This window comes from Momordica charantia (assembly GCF_013281855.1).
Source record: "Momordica charantia cultivar OHB3-1 chromosome 6 unlocalized genomic scaffold, Mcharantia_2.0 BLBB01000006.1, whole genome shotgun sequence".
In the NCBI taxonomy this organism is placed as follows: Eukaryota; Viridiplantae; Streptophyta; class Magnoliopsida; order Cucurbitales; family Cucurbitaceae; genus Momordica; species Momordica charantia.
The window spans coordinates 28,622,506-28,638,086 of NW_028275164.1; the positions used below are offsets into that span (position 1 = coordinate 28,622,506).

Consider the following 15,581-nt stretch of genomic DNA (forward strand, 5'->3'; position numbering starts at 1 on the left):
TGAAGGAATAAGGTTTTTTTTTAATTATTATTATTATTTTTTTTAAGAATAAGTCATTTGTGAAACCTATTAAAAGAAGTAGTTAATCGAGGATGTTTTCACAAAATTTATAATTGAAAAAATTGAAAATTATTTTGAAATAAAGTTTAAAGCAACAACCTTTAATGTCACATCATAAGTTTTAAATTGTAATGATGAGCAGTTCAAACCGTAAATATCACTTTATGATAATGCTTCGAACATATTCTTTACTTTTTCTTTTTCGTTATTATTTTGGCGCAGTAAAGTATTGAAGGATAGTTGCTTAAGATTTATGTAAGAGATTTTTGTTTTAAAAAATAAATAAATAATGTGACTTTCATGATTCTCAAGGCCATTGTGCTTTTTTCTTTTTAAATTATTGTATAAAAAATAATTAGAATATAGGTAATCAACTATACCTTAATTAGTTGAAAGAGAGAATTTGAAGCAGGAAATCTGGTGCAAATAATCAATGAAATTGAAACTCGCATAAATTAATAATACTTTAATTAATTGAATTATGCTTAAATTATATTTTCCATTAACTAGGTTCAAATTGAGATTAGTTATAAATTCAAAAGGTTCATATCTTATTTTGAAAAAAAAAATCATATCTAAGTTGACATTTTCATACATTTAGATCAATAATCAATCATGTTATTTTAAATTGGTTACTATTATTAAGTTAATAAATGATTAATGATTTTTTTCCCAAAAGAATCGAGAAGATGTTACGTTTGAAGTTACTTTTGTAATAATACATATTTGAAAGTTGGTTGTCTAATAGGTCCACGATATTTTAATTTTGTATCCAAAGTTATTGAACTTTAAATTTTGTACCAAATAAAACCAACTTATTAAACACAGTAATTACTCGATATAAAATTGAAGTTTCAAGGATTTGTTACACTTTCTAAAATTTAGGAATCTATTAAACACAACAGTTAAAATGTTCAAACCTATTAGATTTATTGGATACAATTCTCAAAATTTAAATACAAAACTTATAATTTAATCAATAAACAAGGATCACTTATTCTTTTAAGTCAAAGAAGTTATTAAATAGATCTAACAAGTGGGTATATAATATCAAATGTTAACATAAAATTTGAAAAATAATATTGAAATATCAATGTTGATAAAAATATTGAAAAAACAAGCATAAAAGAATGCAAAAATTATTTCAAACTCATAAATAAATAAAAAATTCAACACCTACCTAAATAATTTAGGAAACTTAGCAATGTGTAGTTAAAATAATTGTCATATTTGAAAATATAGCAATGACTTTTGAGTTTTACAAATATGACAAAATATTTGAAATTTGATTTTTAAGTTTTAGTTATTCGGGTTTTGCTTTTCCAGATTATCAGATATATCAATGGTATATTAAATTAGGTATATATATTAAGTATATCATTGATATATCAGTATTCATATCAAGTATATTATTGGTATATCAACTCTCAATCAAATATCTATGTCAGGTATATTATTGGTATATCAAGTATATCACTATCTAGACTCCGTGTTCATTAGAGGTACATCGAACTTCTACTTTATTCTCCTATGGGTTGGGCTTTCAGATTTTGCTCTTTTGCAAAATATGGTTACTACTTTTACAAATTTCTATTAATTTTTTTTGCTACCTTTGCAAGCAGTCTTAATAATTCACAGATCCATAGCAATGAGAGAAATTATGTTGAAATATAAACAGGTCTGGAAATTGAAAACTTGAGAATTTTCTACACAAAATTGAACAACCTCAATGGTTTTTTTTATGCAAACTAAGTTCCTTAAAGTCAACCTCTTTAAATTTCCCCAATTGCTGAAGTTTCACTATCAAACCACATTATGATCACTTACTTGTACACCAAGATTAATACTCCAACTTTCTCTTTACAAAAACCTTCATTACATCCAAATAGAATCACTTTTTTAGTTACCAAATGGCTTCCCATTTCCTATATTCCATTTTCCAATCATTTATTATCACAGAGGAAAAAGAAAGAACCAAAAGAAGAAAAAAAGAAAGGAAAAGTTGAGTGTTTCTTAAGGTTGTAGGAAAACAGCTAGCTTTCTAAGTCCACTGAGGAACATGGCAATGGCAATGGCAATGGCAGCAGCTCCACACAGAGAGTGACTGTAGCTGATGGGACAAACAGACAACCTTAAATGTATGTAATAAAGAAGTGTTAATGTTGAATTTTTACCAAAACCAAACACCATTTGCTGTCAATTATGGGTGTCCTTTTGTCATTTTTTTTCCCTTGTAGAGTGGTTAGATCTCAATTTGACCTACTAACCAAACAGCTTTAAATTTGAAGGAACAATAATGAAGAACATCTTTGAATGGGTTTTGTAAAAGGAAGGGGAAAAAAAAGAACACCTTCCAGTAGTCTGATATATCTTTTTAAAAAATGAATTTTAAAGCAACCTGATTATATAACCAAATACTTTAAATTTAAAAAAAAAAACACTTGTAGTTATCTAATTTCACTTATAAACAAGTAATTCGTCCGACTTTTTAAAAACCCATCTCAAACAAACTTAGAAATCTTTATCTTGGAACTACTTTCAAGTATTTTTAGAATTTTCAAAATCACTTTCAAAATTTCGAAAGTAGTTTTAACGGGTAAAAAGCACTTTTCGCCTTCTTAAAAGTCATTCCAAACTCGCCCTTACTCGAGGTGAGACAAGTTGAAGATTACAGTTATGGAAGGAAGCTGTTGGAAGATGGAATGCAGACATAGGGGGGCCTCAGTGCTTTGGTTAGGACAGGGCCCTCTGCTTCAGTGGAGGGTTGTGGCCATGTCCCATCATCTCTCAAGAAAAAAGAAAAATAGAGAGAGAAAGAGAAAGAATAAATACCATTTTGTTATATAAATTTTGATCTCAAAACTCCTCTTAAACAAGCTCTGGTTCTGTTTTGTTGGCAAAGTGACATCCTTAAACAAGCTCCTCTGTTTCTGTCAAAGGCAAAAGCAAGAGCTTTCTTTGTTTCTTTGTTGAATTTTGAGGAAGAGAATTGGGTTTAATCTTCAGTAATAGTTTTTTTGATATGGGTTTGCCTCAAACTCCAGCCCCTCCTCATCTTTATCCTCAAGCACTGCAGCTGAAGCTTTATCAGGCCTTCATATTCTCCATTCCAATCCTCTTCTCCATTATTCTTTTTCTTCTTTTCTACTTGTTCTACCTCAAGAGAAGGGCTTCCTCTCTCTCTTTTTCTTCTTCTTCTTCCCCACCAATTCTTCCAACTTCTTCCAATGCGCTCACTCTCTATGTTACCACTGTAAGTAAAGCACCCCTGTTTCTCTCTCTCTCTCTCTCTCATGAAAATTTGCTTCATTTTGCATATTTTGGAGTTTCTGTGAGGGTCGGAGATGTTAAGAATCCCACATTTAAAAGATCAATAGACTTAGTGAGGTTTATAAATACATGAACTATTTCTCTTATTGATAATCAATATTAAGACAGGAATCCATAAATAAACTCAAACCAACATCTAGTCTAAAAGGAAAAAAAAAAAAAAATTGATGAGCCCAGAAGTCTCGCGTTAATATTGAGAGGAGTATCTTAGAAAAAATCAAAGCTTTAATATTTCATCTTTCATTTTTGGGGGTTGCTGTGTTCTGTTTTGCAGTTGAGTTTGCTGATTTTGTCCCATTTTTGTTTCTTCATAGTCTCATTGATCTTTAATTGTGCATTTGATTTGTATAGGCTTGTCAAGTGGACTCGAAGGCAGATAATCCAATTGAAAAACTTCCCAAGATCCTATTCAATGAAGAGCTGAGGGCCAGAGATTCTCTGTAAGTATTATCACCCATTTCTAAAACTTGGTTGCCTTTTTTTCCCTTGAAGTTTTTGAAGAAAAAAGAGGTTCATGAACAGTGGTTCCTCTCTAAATGGGTTTGGGATATTGAATTCTTCAAAAGCTTTGCTTGGCATTGATCCTCGTGCCACCCACGTGCACAAATAGTATGACTTTAATCAATGGGTGTGCCGATCATATTAGCATAATCTTAATAGATTAGTTGTCTCGTCTTAACCGTTTTTTTTTTCAACAATATATGCCAAAGATTGGAACTCCTAACCTTTTAATTGGATATATAAACTTTAACCCGAAAAAAATTAAATGTAACAGTTGAGAGATAGAGATGGAAGGTTGGTTTAGTGACATAAATAGGAAGCACAAATAACAAATAATATAAAGCTAAAAGTGAAGCTGATCTTTTTCCTTTTTTTTTTTTAAAAAAAGAGATTTTATTCAATTTCTTCGATATATATTTTTTTCGTTTCAGTGATTGGAATCTCTTATAACATCCGCTCTTTAATTTCTCAAAAAGTGGCTTTTAAAATTTTGGCACTAAAGTTGCTTTTGTTTTGTTTTATTGAAAGGTGATATTCGTAGAACCTTAGACCGACAATTTTGATGTTGAAGACTAAGGCCATGTCTGAATTTTTCTTTTCTTTCTTCCAATTTTATTTCTATGAAGTATTCTCGATTCCATTTTTACTTTAACAAGTAGTTTCAAGAAATTATCTTCCCGGAAAACCAACTTTAATTTTCTTTTTATAAAGAAAAATCTATTTCTTTTCACAAGTATTGATCTTTTCTACATGTAATAAAATTTAATGATTTAATCATTTCCCATATGAGTCTAGATTTCTTTGATCTTCAACCTCTCTTTTGTGTACCAAAGAAATTTGTAAGGACCAATATGGGTATCAATTATGAAATTGCCATTCTCAACATATTAGGTATCAATTATCAAACTATATATATATATATATATATAAAAAAAGAAAGGATAGACATCAATATCTTCCTTTCCGCTCCTAATATGGGTACAAGTTCGAATACTATATGCCCCTAATAGGCTAATAACCATTTGATACATATTCGAAATACATTTTGTAATCTCTTAAATACATTTTCCATCAGGATAAAACTGTCAATCATATTATTCGAGCTTCCAAAAATGTCCCCTCTACTTTCCTTGTTAGTTGCTAATTCAAATCCTACTCCAATTGTAATCTAATTTCTAAAAACAAATTATAAAACTCTGGAAACATTAAGAGAACCTAATTTGGGTATGGAAAAGGGTTTCAAATGAACCTTTATGGTCCAATAGGTGTCCTTGGAAGAGTTGGGGTTGGAGATGGAGTGCCGAGAAACAAAGAAAAAGCAATAACTTTCTGCGCCCCTCTTCTTCTTATCCAATTGAACAGGTGCTGCGTCTGCCTGGGAGAATTTGAGATAAAAGAGGAATTGTTGCAAGTCCCATCATGCAAACATGTGTTTCATATTGACTGCATGAACCACTGGCTCACCACCAACTCAACTTGTCCCCTCTGTAGATGCTCAGTTATCCCACCAATCAGATGTCCCGATCCGCCTGTGGCAGCACCGTCACCGACTCTGCCACTGCCATCGGAGCTTCCCCTGACTTCCAACCAGACTGCAGAGATGGTATCATATTCACTCCGCCATCCGCAGCTGCAACAACAGGAAGGATCAAGTCAGAGTATATGCTGAAGGCGTTGATCCAACCTGCGTTGGAAAAATAAGTTCATATTCATATACATATATGTATATATATTAACAAGCTTTTTGCAATCTCCCATTGCAATTAACAGCTAGCCAGGCATTGAGATCATCAGACAGTCAAGATATTCCTGTTAAAGCTCAGAATGTAAGAAGCTACTACTCGAAAATTGCCAACTAAAACATTTTCCTGGCTCACTTCATTGCATTAACCACCGAACATGGAATTCAAATATGCTAGAAAATAAAAGGTTCTCATGCAAGTAAGTTTCAAACACGAGTAAACCAAATTGAAGAAGATTTACATTCGAATGTGTTCAATCCTTGAATCTTATGCATCCAATGATGCTTCCAGTCTTCTGCCTAGTCGAATAAAATGATTGAAATACAGTAAGAGGCGTTTATTTACATTGGTCAGGAAAGAAAGAAGAAGACTCACACAAACTCATCCCATACCCAAAGAACAAATCCCACTGATAGTGCATTATTACACTGAACATCCAGTCGCCCTCCTTTGGCGCCTACTAAGATTTTCATGTTATTAAAATCCAGTTGACGAATTGGCTATAAAAAATAAGCAGTCACATAAACAGCCCTTCATTTGCCCCTCTTTCAATTTAATACTTTTATTATTGACCCAAAACCAAAACAAGCTCTAACCAAACAAACAACCAAGGAAAAGATACGAAGTAGAGTTCAAATAACAAAATTTAAGTTCCTATCTCAAATTGCAAAGGAGTCAGAGATGATTAAGCCTCTTCAACTTCTGAAGGCAGCTGCTTGCTTCTTGAGCTCATCTTTTTCACTTGCTCCCTAGAGCATATAAAAATTCTTCTCACCATGTTACAAAATTCTCTGCAAAAGATGGAAAAATAAAGTAATAAGAGAAAGCAAGGTCTACGAGAATCATACAGTTTAAGTAGCTGTAACTAATGGTACTCACTCCCATGGGTCATCTCCAACAAGCATTATATCCCCTTCATCATCAGTATATACAATCTCCCACTTATCTCGAGCACACAGCTGTCCCCTAACATCAAACATCTTCTCAAGTTCATCTATTAGTTGGTCATAGCCTTCTAAGATGGTTAAGTCCACTGCCCTACCCACGGCCATTCCATGCATGTGAACCTTTTGGCATAATTGGACACCAAACAAGAGTAAAAACGAATTGCCTACTTAGTTCAGGACTATAAATTCTTAAAAACTAAATTGAGGAAATGAGTTTAATTTCTGCACCTTGGTGCGGCTTCTAGTGTTAGTTGAGCTACTCTGATTGCTTTGAGACTCCTTCAGAGATGCTTGTAATGGTTCTGATGTTCTTTCTATGGAGACCTCCAAAATGTCAGATTTTTTATCAGAATGAGCCACTGACAACGTACTGATGCGTCCTTCTGTCTCACTAGACACACTGCTTAGTTGAGAAGATGCCTTCTCCGCAGGAAGTCTAGCCAAATGATTGAGATCAATACCAAACAATCTACAACTGGCCACTGTCTCACCTTTCCTCCCATTTTCAGTGGGATCAAGTATTTGATCATCGCTTAACTTCACCAAAGAGTTTGAAGGTGGTGTAGGTCCTGATAGAAAAGACCAACCGCAACCAGAGACAGTTTTATAATCTAGCGCCATGTCATTTACTGGGTGTTTATGACTATTGGATTGGGTAGAAGATAGCCAGGCCCCATCGGTCTGTGTTCTTGATACACATGTGCTGATGCTGATAGTATCCGTCTCTCTATGTTGACACAATTCATTATTTTCACCTTTTCTGCTTTCAGCTGCATTACTGCACTGTTTACCATCATGAGGCTGTGCCAATCCAGAATCCCAAAGTGCTGGTTTAGTAAAATCAGCACCATCTGCAGTTCAATTGGAAACCAAAAATAGGATAAAACTGTGATCCATTGACTTGCACATATGTACATAAGAATAAAAGAACAGATAAAATACAAAAGAGAGCATTAAGAAAACCGTCACACACCAAGAGCAGTTTCAGTTGGTTGTCGAGGCCTTTTGTTTTTCGCAACTGGTTGAGTTAGATTTGTGGCTGCTGAAGACGTGAGTGGTTCTATATCCCAAGGCGACACCCTGTCAGGTCTTGGAATAGTTGTTTGTTCGTCCCATTGAACCTGAAAACTATTAAATTAAGTAAATCATTCAAAAAGTATTGAAACAATAGTACTCCCGGTGGGGAACTGAGTTCAAGGGGAGCTCACTCTTAGTGATCTCCAGCTTGAATTATGCCAATGAGGTGAAATATCTTCAGCACCAATTATAGTTCCCGAAAACCTAATTAGTAAAAGGAAAATATATCAGAGATAAAGCTCAAAAATGAAGAACATTCACAGTAATTTTATTATTTATTTCACTACCTTCTCTCCGGAGAATCCTCTCCCTCAAAACTCATGTTGAATCTCATGCCAACAGAAAATTTATTATTGACTGCTTCCAAGTATTTATTCAGACTTATGATGAACTGACAAGTCCTGATGTACGGAGAAAAAAACTTCAGTCCACTCCAATGAGAATATTAATGACTTCAATAATTAAAAAACATGAGTACCTTGGTTTATAATAGACTACAAAGCGGGTTTGAGTTGTAACAGCATGAGATGCAGTTGCGAGCACTCCTAGGTGCATGCTTTGACTCGATATCACAGATGATGGCATGCTAGTTAGCTGCCGAGCACGACGCCTCACCCCAACTCGAAGCTCTCCGTTGTCTCCCCTATTTGAACCAACTCTCACATGAATTAAAGCTTGTTCAACCACAGAAATTGAATATAGATTGTAGTTCATATGATGATACATTATGTATTGAAGAAAAGACCGTTATAATAAAAACCCTTTCTAAACAACTAGTTAACTAATTTTGTAATTCCAAGCATATCAAGTCAAGTTTGTAACTAAGTTAAGTTGGCACTTTATGTTTTCATAAAACTCCTCCAACATTTTAGCGTTTAAATCTCTATTTCAAAATAAACTGAGTTCCATGTTTGAGGACAGCTTGCTGGGGACTCTTAGAATAATTGTCAGAATATCAGTTACCGTGCTGTATTCTCAGAATCACAACAGATACTGCTGGCTGCCGTTCTTCATAGAGTGAAAGCGGGATCTGGCTCAAGCAAAAATATCACTGCTAAATGAGTGATACTCGCAATATCTCCATTATAGCAGAAGCGTTTGCTCATTTATAGAGGTCTATGCGATGTTCATTCAAACAAACAATAGTTCGCTCGAGCAAGGTAAAAAGAATAACTGTATGGCTCAGGCCCACGTACAATATCTTTTTCTATCACCAAAATGTCCATTAAAACAACTGCTTCCATTCTTATTTCTGTAGAGATCATTCTGAAAGGTTCTAAAATATTGAAAGCCAAGAAAAAGAAAAGAGTTTTAGACAAGGAAGATTCTACATTTGAGTTGCACCTAGTACTTTTCATGAAGATTTGGAAAGCAAGACTCCTCTTCTCTTTCTCAGATCATAATTTCTGGTCACAAATATGATAGCAATTATTAGGTGTTCTTCGTAAAACATTGGAGGTGAGCTCTTGGATCATATTTGAAGTTTTTGAAGCAATATTAGGAGGATAAAATTGCAATCATTAGCATACATGATTAAGCTTTAAGGTAATTCGTAATACACATGTAGGTTGGAAACTTGAGAACACTTGAGGCATTTTTGGTATGTTGGGGAGTCTATAAATCCAAATCCTGTAACTTCATATAGCAGATTTATGCTAGACGAAGTCCTATAGTGTAGTAGGGCTTAGGGTTTCCACGTAAATTGCTTGGTATACCCTACCTCTTTTTGTCTCTTTCTGTTCATGTGCCTTAAAGTTACAGCATTAAATTAAGAAGAGAGGATTTAAATAAACCTGTAGTCCAGGTTTATAGTTATGACAGCTTGATTCTCTCACATATAAATGCAACAGGCAGGGTGGATGATGAAGGCATGAAAGATAAAACTGGTACCTCAAGAATACAAAGGAATCCCCAGCAGATAATCTCTTAGAAGTGACAAATGTACTCCAACCAGTTGTTAGCAGGTGCCTTCGTGGCTGACCTGATCATTTAATAAAGAACATTTTATCAGCAAAGTAGACTGGATAATTGAACTTTCACGATGCTTATGAAAGGGTTTCACAGAACCACTTAACTCACTACATAAAGTAACATACAAACAAGCAAATTACATAGACCAACAATTAAAGGAAGAGCTCTTGTATAAGATCTTTGAACGAAAAAATAATGCATTGCCTCTGAAAATATGCTTGAATCGCCATTCAAAACCATGAAGATCCTTGGCTATCAGATCCTGAGTCGGGGTAGCCTGAGTCATGTCCTGAAAATTCAGAAGGGAAATTAATGCCAGAAACTTGTAGAGAAAGATAGAGGGAGAGAGAGGGTGAGAGATTAACAAGTCTAAGAAATGAGGAGGGGGGGAGAGAGAGAGAGCAAAAAAAATTTCTTGTAGGAGGAACAAAGAACAAAACTCACCAACGGAGGTAGGCACTCAGTGGCATGTTTTCGGAGAACGGAAAACCCACCATGAGTGCTGGTATCAGAAGCAGTTAAAACCTTACAGAATGAATGAACAACTGGTCTAGCTGGTTCAGGAGGACATGGATCTAGACTATTAGGCTCACTTTGCTGCAGATATACACCACAAATAAAGCTGATTGTTATTCAGAAAAACAATTTGAAGTTTAGCAAACCAAATTTCCAACAATAGTCAAATCAGGAATAAGTTCTCTGGTTCTTACATTTGATTCAGGCATTAACGTTATTTGTGCATAAACCTCATCCGTTTCACGGTCTGCCTACAAGCATGGGGGAAAATTATAACTAAGAATACAATACTTATATTTACTATATAAGAGAGACTGAATTTGTATTTAAATGCCTGTTCTCTTGCTGATAAACGTAGTTGAGTGTTAAAAAATGTAAAACCTGCCTGAATGAGGGAATGAACTATTACCAATACTTAGAATCTTAAAAAGGTACAACAAAGCTTAGCAGTTCATGCACTAAATTTGAAGTTTTGATCTTCTGGGAAAGGGACAGAAAATAATAACAAACTAAGAAGGATGCAAGGTGCTATTCTGCATAGATTCCCCATTCTCAGTACCAAACTTAGAATGAAATAAGCAGAAATAACAGAGCAACATAAGATAAGAAAAGTAGTACCAGCGACTCAATATGAATTACGCGACAGAGAATCTTTGAGGAAAGATTGAATACAGGAATTCTCTTATTTAGCTCCAGATTTGTTGACGCCTCTAACTACAATCCAGAAGAAATGTTATAGTACCAATTCAAAACCACGCATATTACATAATGATTCAGAAATTGAAGTAGAGCAGACAGACTACAATATTCAACGCCTACAAAGCAACAAATTCGGTAACTTCCATTTTCCTCATGAATCACAGATCACTTTTCGTAAACAAATTCCACAGAAACAAACAAAAAATTAGAACCGATCTGAAACGGGAAAACATTAGACAGACTTGTTCCATATGCCCTTGAGGGAAATAGAAGACTCTCTCATCTACGCGAGGTACATCAACCAGTGGACCAGCACAAGCCCTCCATAGCTCCATATACAGATCATCTCTTCCACAACCTATCAACAGACGGTAGAAACCACTAATCTCAAATACAGAGCAAAATACCAACTTATTTTCCCAAGAAAACGAGAAAAGAAATAATAATCTACAAGGCTACTTACCTTGTGCTGAAACACAAGACTGCGCGAACGAATCTCCTCCATGATAGCTCATCCTCCAGCTCCCAAGTGAAACAACAACCAAAAATCAATGCAACTCAAACAAATCCCCCGACGCCCCTGAAGAAAACACGATCAGAACCAATTATGAGCAACAACACCAAACAGCCGGTCCAATTCCTTCCTTCTCAAGAGAGAGACAGAGACGTCCGACGCCTCTCATTCCAACAATACTCGGTCAAAGACTCAAAACAAAAGGCTCGCTCTAACAGCAGCCATAGCGAAATTAAGCTATCAACAACAAACCTGAAACTCTTCCGCTTCTGCAGCCGTCGCAGAATCCACTCCCCAAGCTCGAAAATCAACCGCCGATCCTCTCCGTCGCTCGTCGGGAAGTAAACGCGTCACGAAAGAATCCTAAAACGGCTTCGCGCGCGTCCTATTATACGGGAACTGGCTCTGTAGCTGCCCGGACTGTGATCCTTCAGTGCCCCCAACCCAACCACGGTTAGATTCTAACCGGAGAAGATGGTTAAGGGAACGGCGTGAGAGACGGAAAGGAGTGAGAAATGGAGGGTGGGAGAGTGGGAATTTGGGAAAATGGCTGCGTGACGGCGTTATGTAACGGCGGAGGAGTATGGCATCGGCATGCGTGTTGTTTGAGTAACGGAAGACACGAGGTGTTAGCGGCGTTACCGTTAGCTACCGTCCCTTTCGTTGTCTGCTTCGCAGCAGGCAACATGGTTGGCTGGAGTTAACCAGGCAGAATATTTTAAGGATTTTATTTCTTTTTTTTTCCCTTTCTTTCTTTCTTTCTTTTTTCTTATTTCTTTCTTTTTCTTTTTCTCTTCTTTTGTTCGGTACAGATATTCCATTTTGGGGGAATGACCATATATAATTACACCGCTGACCTGGATAATACTCTTTTCCTTTTTTGAAAATTTTGGTGTGTCCATTTATAATAATTCTAAATTATTTTAATAATCTGATTTTCTTTTTGTACATTATTTTTCCTAAAATTAGAGTATTTTTTACAAGATTTAGAGAAATACAGGTCTTAAATATTAAGTACTGAAATATAGGTTGTGGTATTTTTTTATAATGAAATCCTGTTTCGAGATATCTTCTTGCTCTCGTGGTTTTAAATTGATCCCTCTCTTTTATGTCCGTTTTACCCTTTTTTTTTTCGGTTAGAGTCATAGAAGGAAAAAAAGTAAGAAAATAATAGAACTACAAGCTTGTTTGGTAACGTTTTTTTCTTTAATAAATAAAAATAAAATTGCATAATAAAAAAAATAATTACTCACTATATTTATGTTTTTCTTTATTAAAAGGAAGAAGACTATAAATGAGAAAAAAGAAAGATTACCAATCAGATCCTACATTATTCTTCACTTTCAATTTTAAGATATATATATTAGTTTATGTTAGGAGGATCTAATGTAATATTAAAAATGTATAATTAATTTATTTATTGTTATTATTACATCACTGGAATAGTTTTTTTTTTTCTTTCTTGTTTTTCCCTTTTTTTAAATACATAACATTCAATAACTATTGTATTTTTCAATGGTTGAGTTTTGTTCATTAAATTTATAATTACAAAAACATAACATAATATCTACTGGTATTTAAAAAAAAACATAACATCCACTGTCTTGTTTAAATATATAACTGTTAGACAAACGACTATTTTTCTAATAATAAAAATTAGAGGAAAAAAAATAAATTGATGCAATATATTAGTAATTTCATGTGACTATAATTTGGCAGGTAAATAAAAAAAAGCTCTATGTGTCTAAATATTTAAATTTGTTATAGGATAAATAAAACTTTGATCTACGACCAAATTATAGAAGTGACATAAGCCAATTTAGGTAAAAAAAAAAAGGCATATGAGTTAAGAAATTGTCCAAAAAGTTGCGTGCAATGTAAGTATGAATCTTTCAAGTCAAGTGCCATATGAATCAAGATCCGAGATGCAAATCAATAGATCGTGCCTTAAAGAGATAATTTTATGAACAAGACCACTACCATTAACCGTTGGGTGGACCAACAACCCTTCAGCCGACCAAGTCCAAAGGCTAGTGACAAAACCCACTTGATCGGTCATGACTCGAACAACCCACAACAAGCGCCTCAGCCCTAGGATAATCAATTGATGGCCTAATTCATGTTATGCCTCTTACAAACTCGTTCTGATTTAAACGTTGGAGTAGATGTGTAACTCTACCCTTTTATGTGGGTCTCATTATTTATTCTTTTGAACATTGGTGCGAATTAAGAACATTGGTACGAATTTAGTAATTTAGTTAGATCAAATTTACGCATCAAACGAATCATATATGTGTGATTTTTAAAAGTTTGGGTTTAATTTCATTTTGGTCTCTATGATTTTTAAAGTTTGAGTGTTGTCCCATTTTAAAAACTTCAATTTTATTTCTATGGTTTCGTCAAACTTTACCATTCATCTCTGGCATTACCATATATCAATACTTTCTTATGGATTATTTTATTTGACTAATTGTTCTATTTGATTATGTTACGACTTTGATTTAAGTAAAATTTAGAATGAAATACGTAGATTTTCAAGTAGTTGGAGACCATTCTTATGGATGATTCGCGAGGCTTGACCAAATTATAGGGACAAAATTAAAACAAAACTTAAATTACAAAGATTAAATTGAAACTTTTAAAATTATAGAGACCAAATTGAAACTATACTTTATAGACCAAATGCGTGTAATTTAAAATAATATTAATTTTATGCTAAATATATCAAATAATACCCAACAAAATTTTCTCATTCTAGCTAGCTAGTTGTCAATCTTTTAAAATTATCTATTAATTTCTTTGGTAAAAATACTTATTAAAATTTATGGATAGAAAGTTGATAGATGTAATTAAATTATTATTTTGTTAATATATTTAGCACATAGTCATGTCACCTAGATAAACCGCTTTGATGAAATGAATTTTGTGAATATATAGGAGCTTATATACCAATTAACGTCATCTTAATGGTATGTCTATTAGTTTAAATATGTTAATAAAATAGTAATTTAATTATGTACCAATTTTGTTATCAATAAGCTTTAACAATTATTTTTTATAAATATCTAATTAAATTTTTTTAATATTATAAGAACAGAGTTTTAGAATTTTTACAAGATTAAAGATGAAATTAAAAGATTAAAAGACTACTTATAAAAAAAAAAGATTAAAAAGACTACTTAGTATATTTAGAATTTTAGATTTAATTTTAAGTTGGAAAGGTTAAAAGTTGAATGGCTGATGACGTAAGCTGAAGGGGGAATTTTTAATGTCGTTTCGTTTCCATTATACCCACAAATACGAGCGGCTGTTGGACGGTCGTGGTCGTTACACGTCAGCAATCTGTTTGTAGTACACGTCAGCAAGCCCCTTTTGTTTCAGAAAAAGTGTGTATGTTTTTTTCCGCTGCTCGCTGGTGTATCTTTTGGCCAACACTAGGGGCCGTTTGTAAATTGTAACGTTCATTTTATTGTTTATCGTTTTTCGAATTCTTTTTCTTGTTCTCTTTTTTTTTTCATTAAAAAAAAAAATTGCACTTTGGTAAATGTTTTTTATTTTTCTTGTTCTCGAGTCAAAAACTTTTATATGTTCTAACTTGGTGTATATATATACAGATTCTCCCCCGCCCTCCTTTCTTCATTCTCATTCTACTCTCGATCATGTTTGTTTTTTAGTTCAACTACATATAGATATGATGAAGATTCAAACCTCTACTTTTTTTAATGAAGATATGTGTTCTTTTAATTAGTTGGACTATGTTCAAATTTGTTGATTATGACTATTTAATCACCTTATGTGCATACGAGGAATTTCAAATAAGAAATTACTCAAATTTAATGAACTTGTATTGTATTTATGTATAAATGTACAATCTGTAATATATAATCATCACATGCTTTCTCTTATATGTAAACTTTAATTCAAGGATTTGTGAGGTATTCTTGAATGTCGAGGAGATTGATGCCTTCATCTTCTTGTTGTTGAAGAACCTTTGAGGTCTTCTGCTTTAAGTTTGTTGATGAAGTTCTTAGGTTTGTAGTTTGATGAAGTTATTCGACTTACAGTTCAATAAAGTCTTTGCAACTTGATGGAATCTTTTACTTGCAGCTTGATAAAGTCTTTGCAGCTTACTTGGTGAGATGAAGTTCACAGTTTGATGAAGTTTTCAGCTCGTTGCTTGAAGAAGAGAAGATTCAATTTTTGAAGTCTCGTAGTCTTTGATTC

At 33.7% G+C, this 15,581-nt stretch overlaps 2 protein-coding genes across 8 annotated transcripts; one reads left to right on the forward strand and one right to left on the reverse strand.

Annotated features, from left to right (window-relative positions):
* The first annotated feature begins 2,877 nt into the window (after positions 1-2,877).
* Positions 2,878-5,767, forward strand: LOC111023829 (putative E3 ubiquitin-protein ligase RHA4A). Its single transcript, XM_022301309.2, has 3 exons — positions 2,878-3,313; positions 3,742-3,830; positions 5,254-5,767. The coding sequence occupies exons 1-3, from the start codon at positions 3,083-3,085 to the stop codon at positions 5,558-5,560; spliced, it is 627 nt and encodes a 208-aa protein (XP_022157001.1). The 5' UTR covers positions 2,878-3,082; the 3' UTR covers positions 5,561-5,767.
* Positions 4,883-11,768, reverse strand: LOC111023815 (auxin response factor 9). 7 transcript variants are annotated; one of them, XR_015791407.1, is made up of 17 exons: positions 11,610-11,768; positions 11,307-11,423; positions 11,086-11,201; positions 10,763-10,858; positions 10,339-10,395; positions 10,073-10,225; positions 9,833-9,917; positions 9,548-9,638; positions 8,136-8,300; positions 7,945-8,058; positions 7,789-7,861; positions 7,554-7,701; positions 6,809-7,431; positions 6,513-6,700; positions 6,026-6,424; positions 5,875-5,932; positions 4,883-5,521 (listed from the first exon to the last, which is right to left on the reverse strand). XR_015791407.1 is itself a non-coding variant. In XM_022301295.2 (15 exons), exons 2-15 carry the CDS (start codon positions 11,356-11,358, stop codon positions 6,319-6,321), a joined length of 2,067 nt encoding a protein of 688 aa, XP_022156987.1. In that variant the 5' UTR covers positions 11,359-11,423; positions 11,610-11,768; the 3' UTR covers positions 5,851-6,318. The 7 variants fall into 7 exon arrangements, 3 of the variants coding, with proteins under 3 accessions (XP_022156987.1, XP_087981107.1, XP_022156994.1); XR_015791406.1 differs by having other exon boundaries at positions 4,883-5,575; XR_015791405.1 differs by having other exon boundaries at positions 5,875-6,424.
* Positions 11,769-15,581: the final 3,813 nt, after the last annotated feature.

What these genes read in the sequence shown, in the direction of transcription:
- LOC111023815 (XM_022301295.2), bottom strand. Translation starts at nt 11,358, where the DNA reads ATGAGCTATCATGGAGGAGATTCGTTCGCGCAGTCTTGTGTTTCAGCA. An exon ending in CGTTAATGCCTGAATCAAAT is followed by an intron (nt 10,226 to 10,338) that starts GTAAGAACCAGA and finishes GTATATCTGCAG; the next exon opens with CAAAGTGAGCCTAATAGTCT. An exon ending in ACCAACTGAAACTGCTCTTG is followed by an intron (nt 7,432 to 7,553) that starts GTGTGTGACGGT and finishes ATTGAACTGCAG; the next exon opens with ATGGTGCTGATTTTACTAAA.
- LOC111023829 (XM_022301309.2), top strand. Translation starts at nt 3,083, where the DNA reads ATGGGTTTGCCTCAAACTCCAGCCCCTCCTCATCTTTATCCTCAAGCA. An exon ending in TCACTCTCTATGTTACCACT is followed by an intron (nt 3,314 to 3,741) that starts GTAAGTAAAGCA and finishes TGATTTGTATAG; the next exon opens with GCTTGTCAAGTGGACTCGAA. An exon ending in CTGAGGGCCAGAGATTCTCT is followed by an intron (nt 3,831 to 5,253) that starts GTAAGTATTATC and finishes CCAATTGAACAG; the next exon opens with GTGCTGCGTCTGCCTGGGAG.